The sequence below is a fragment of the Belonocnema kinseyi genome, chromosome 9, assembly GCF_010883055.1.
Source record: "Belonocnema kinseyi isolate 2016_QV_RU_SX_M_011 chromosome 9, B_treatae_v1, whole genome shotgun sequence".
Classification (NCBI taxonomy): Eukaryota; Metazoa; Arthropoda; class Insecta; order Hymenoptera; family Cynipidae; genus Belonocnema; species Belonocnema kinseyi.
Genome location: NC_046665.1, coordinates 100,579,278 through 100,584,527, shown reverse-complemented (window position 1 = coordinate 100,584,527; position 5,250 = coordinate 100,579,278). Strand labels below are relative to the sequence as shown.

At 26.2% G+C, this 5,250-nt stretch overlaps 1 protein-coding gene across 1 annotated transcript in view; it reads left to right on the top strand.

Moving 5' to 3' along the window:
- Window positions 1-5,250, top strand: part of LOC117179723 (chromosome-associated kinesin KIF4) — a 46,583-nt gene that overhangs the window by 13,539 nt on the left and 27,794 nt on the right. Inside the window, exon 4 of the mRNA XM_033371765.1 lies at window positions 1,452-1,717. Within this exon, the coding sequence (XP_033227656.1) occupies window positions 1,452-1,717 (266 nt within the window). The remainder of the gene's footprint in view (window positions 1-1,451; window positions 1,718-5,250) is intronic.

Sequence of the window (5,250 nt, the reverse complement as noted above, 5' to 3'; positions counted from 1 at the left end):
GCTAACTCACGCACTTTTAATCTTCTATCCTTCAACACCATATCGTGGATTTTATTGATGATTTCGGGAGTACTTGCTTCTACGGGCCTTCTTGAACGTGGTCCGTCACTTATTGATGTACGACCACGCTTAAATTCATTTACCCAGTTATAAACCGTTGCTAAGGCAGGGGCAGATGTGCCATGAACTGAGACAAATTCATTTTTTATCTCATATAGAGTTAAACCCTTTAAATGAAAATGTTTGATTACCGCTCTGAACTCGTTTTTTTCCATTTTTCTTAACGAACAATTTTTTTTTTCAATTGGTTATAAAAACACGTAAACTCAGAAGATGTGGACTGTGACTGCACCATATATCTAGTCGGGAGTGGTGCTGACTGAAAACAGATGATTTGGAGCGATTCGCGCGCCATCTGTTGGTCATTCTAAGGACTTATTGAACTACCCTCGTATTTTAAAAGATTTTATAGGATTTTTTAAGACATACCGAGGATTTAAATGAGTTTAAGAGATTTTAAAGCTATCAGTGTATTTTAAAACATTCTTCCAATGAATATCATCATAGCAATTCACGAGATTTTATAATATTTTAGCGGATTTCGAAGACTTTATTCACGAAAAGTGAGGTATTTCGTAGAATTTTTTTCAATAATTTGAAGGGATTTCAAAGACTTTAAGATGTTTGAGGGTATTTTAAAACATTCTAAGGCATTTTCAAGAGATTTAAACAAATTTAAGGGATTTACAAGGGGTTTAATAATTTAAAGGGATTTTAACCATTATTTTCAATTCTTTGGAATTATTTTTTATTGTTTTGTAGTCATTAATAACTTTTCTGTTAGAAATTATTAAGATTTTAAAGATTTCAAGAGATTTCCAAATATTTATTGTAATTCATTTGGAATTCGCCCTGAATGCGTATTAATTTATCCTAAATTATTTTGAATTTCTAGTAAATTTTCTCAATTCTACTAAATTCAATGGATTTTTGGGACATTTTCCGGGCACAATACAAGGGTGCTCGGGGGGGTCAGCATTAGAACTTATTGGGTAGAAATTATTTCTAGAATATTCCTTGAGAAGTGACTAAGCTTCAATTTAAAATAAGCTAATGACAAGTACTTCGATTTTCCATTTTTCGAAAACCGAGCTTTTTTTTAATGTTGACCGATTTGGAAAAAATATGGTATTTTTATTCCTAGAACACGTACAACTTGGAGGGATTGATCAATAAAATTCATTTAATTAAAAGTTTTGATTACTTCTAATGAAGAAATGTTCAGCTTTGAGAGTTCGAATTTTTTAATTTCATTGGCGTGGCAGATTGTTTCGAACTAGGAAAAAGTCGAAAAATGATAGGAAATTTATTCCTCGATTAAAATGGTTACTCTGTTATGTACTTCGTTCTTCCTTTTTTACATGTAGAATTTAATATTCTATTTTATTCAGAACCAACGCAAGGACAGCAAAGTTCCAACTCGTTGATCTGGCTGGCTCAGAGAGGAGTAAAAAGACTCAAGCTACTGGAGAGCGATTCAAGGAAGGTGTAAATATAAATAAAGGCCTCCTAGCTCTTGGAAATGTAATTTCACAACTAGGAGAGTGTGGCACGGCATCTTATGTTGGGTATCGAGACAGCAAACTCACGAGGCTTTTGCAAGATTCCCTCGGTGGAAACTCGATGACGCTGATGATTGCTTGCGTGAGTCCTGCAGGTTAGTATCGCTAATCAAATAATCAGGGGATCATTGTTTTTCGTCGAAAAATTAGAAAAATACATAATTAAATTGGTTAGAGGAAAAAATGACCGGAAGTTTACTTCTGGTCTCAGTAAAATTCAAGTTTTCATTAAGAATTTTTGTCAATTTAGAAAAGAGATTTCTGCTTTATTTACAGTCGCAGGGCATATAAGTTTGTTTATTAGGTTACGGATTCATTTACTTCTTTCAGAATATATCTTCTTAGTTAAAAGTTACACTCATTTAATAAAACTTAATTTTTTTATGGAAGATTCATCATTTGAATTGAAAATTCCTCTCCGGTTAAAAATGTAACTGCTTTGTTGCAAATCAATGTTTCTATATAAAAAATCAACTATTACTGTAAAAAATTCAACTAATTTTCTGAAAATACGTTTTTTTTGTGAAGAATTTGATTTTTAAGAGAAAATTGAACTGTTCCATAAAAATTGGCTTTTTATAATAGAAAATTCAAATATATTGTTGAAAATATACGTATTTTATTAAGAAATAGATTTTTCAAATAGAAAATTATCTTTTTCTTTGAAAGTTAATCTTCTTATTGGTTGAAAATTTAAGTATTCCGGTTAAGTATTCATCATTTTAGTTGAAAATTCATCTTTTAGTTTGAGTATAAAATTACTTGGTTTAAAGATAAACTGTATTGTTAAAAATTACTGTAACTTTTATTTTAACTTGTTAATTATTCAACATTATTTTTTATTTGAAAATTCTCCTTTTTTTGGGTAGAAATCAATGTTCTTATTTGAAAATTCATCTCCTTGGTAAAAAATTAAATTATTTAATTTAAATATTCAGCATCTTAGTTTAAAATTGATCTTTTCTGTTTGAAATTCAACTATTCTAGTCAAAGATTTACAATTTTATTTGACATTTATTTACTTCGTTTGAAAATGTAACTATTTTTTTCAAATTAGATTTTTTTGTTGCATGTAAACTTATTCCACTCGAATGTTGCAAATTATCTTTTTATTTTAAAGTTAATCTTGATGTCTAGTTGGTAAATATTCTAGTTAAATATTGATCATTTTAGTTGAAAATTCATCTTCTAGATTGGAAATAAAATTACTTGGTTAAAAGTTGAACTCTTTTGTTAAAATTTTTTTTATGATTCCTAATTTTAATTTAAAAATTATTTTTCGGGTTGAAAAATAAGCTATTTGATTTTTTGACTCATAATTAAATCATCAAATTTTTGGTTGAAAAATTATCCTTTTCAGTTGAAAGTTCCTCTTTTTTGGTAGAAATTAATCTTCTTGTTTGAAAATTTATCTTTTTTATCTAAAGTTCAATTATTTCATTTAAATATTCACCATCTTAGTTGAATGTTTTCTATTCTTAGTTAAAAACTCATCTATTTGGTTGAACATTACTTTTTTTTTAATTTAAGATTTAATTATTTATTTTTTGGTTGAAAACTTATCTTTTTTTCAGTAAATATTAATTTTTATTAGTTTGAAAAATCAACTATTTCAGTTGAAGATTCTTCAGTTTGATTGAAAATTCATAAATTAGGTTAAAAATTAATTTTGATAACCAAAACATGGCACTATTCCATTTTCGTAAGGAAGTTGATTTTTTTCTAGTTGAAAATTCAAATATTTGGTTAAAAATGGTTTTCTTCGACTGAAAAATCAACGATTTCGTTTAAAAAATCAATGTCTTTTTTTTTTTAATTGTATGTTTTTGTTAGAAGATTAATCTTTTTGTTTGAAAATTCATCTTTGTGGTTGAAAATTCAAGTATTTTAGTTAAATATTCATAATTTTAGATGAAGATTTATCTTTTTGGCTTAAAATTCAATTATTCTCATTTTCCTTACGTAAAGTTTAGTTTTTACATTTTTATGGAAAATTGATATTTTTTAGTGGACAATTCAAGTACGTATTTGTTTGAAAATTTAGTTATGTTGACATAATATTTAATTGGCCAGAAAAATGGAAAAACTTGACCGGGAAATGAACGGGGAATTTTTTAAAAGTCAGGAAATTTTTTCGAGAGTTTGCTTAATGTTTTTTTAAACTGCAGGGTGAAATTGAATAAAAATAATTCTTCATGGATAAAAGTAGCTTCATATTACTTTATTGAACTATTTTGTTGAAATTTTTTTTTTAAATTAATTTTCATCGTTCTGGAATCCAAATTTAATTACATGGTCGAAAGTTTGACTACTCTCTTGAAAATTAATTTTTGTTGTGCAAAATTATTATTTTTTTTATTCCTTATCATTTTAGTTAAAAATTCATCTCTGTGGTTGAACATGCATTTTTCTTAATAAAAATTTCGGTATAAATTAATTTTCTAGGTTGGAAATTAAATTATTCTAGTTAAACATTCATCACTTTAGTTGAAAATTGATCTTTTTGGTTTAAAATTTAACGATTCTAGTTTAAGATTCATCATGCTATTTACAAATGTATCTATTTGAAATTAATATTCCATTATTTTAGTTTACAATTCATCTTTTTGTTTCAGCATTAATTTTGCCAACTAATAATTTAACAACTCAATTTTCGATCGACAATTTATCTTTTTTAGTTAAACATTCATCATTTTAGTCAAAAACTGATGTTTTTGGTTTAAAATCTAACGATTCTAGTTTAAGATTCATCATTTTATTTATAAATGTAACTATTGGAATTTAATATTCGATTATTTTAGTTTACAATTCATCTTTTTGTTTCAGCATTAATTTTGCCAACTAATAATTTAACAATTCAATTTTTGATCGACAATTTATCTTTTTTAGTTAAAAATTCATATGTTTTGTTGAATATACGTATTTTTTTATAGAAAATGGATCTTCTTGATCAAAAATTAATATTTTTGGTCAATAATTTAATTATCTCAGTTAAAGATTAATCTTTTTAGTTGAAACTTAAAATTTAATTATTCCATTTTTGGCTGAAAATTCATCTTTTCTTGATCAAAATTCAACTATTGTTTGAAAATTTATCTTTCTATTAGAAAATTAATTTTTTTGGTTGAGAATTCAAGTATTCCAGTTAAACATTCATCATTTCAGCTGGAAATTGATCTTTTGGGTTGAAGATAAAACTACTTGGTTAAAAGTTAAACTCTTTTCATTTTAATTCATCTTTTTGGTTAAAAATTAGTTTGTTCCTGTTCAAGATTCATGTTATTTGTTGAATAATCGTTTTTCTATAGAAAATTATTCTTTTTGGTTGAAAATTCGACTGTTTAGTTAAAATTTCATCTAACTTGTTACATGTGCAGTATTTGCTTAACACAAATGAATGTTGCCTAAATATGTACGGTATTTCAAGTATAAAAAAATGAAATAAAAATTTGTTTGAATTATTTAAATTCATGGACTTTTGTGGCAAATCTAAGAAATTATTAATAATTTTTTTAGTATTGTTTAATTAATCTTCTTTATTCATAATGTGTCCCCTAAGGGTTTACATGACTTCCATTCCTTACAATCTTTCCGTTTACATCTATATATTTTTTACAATCTTATCCTT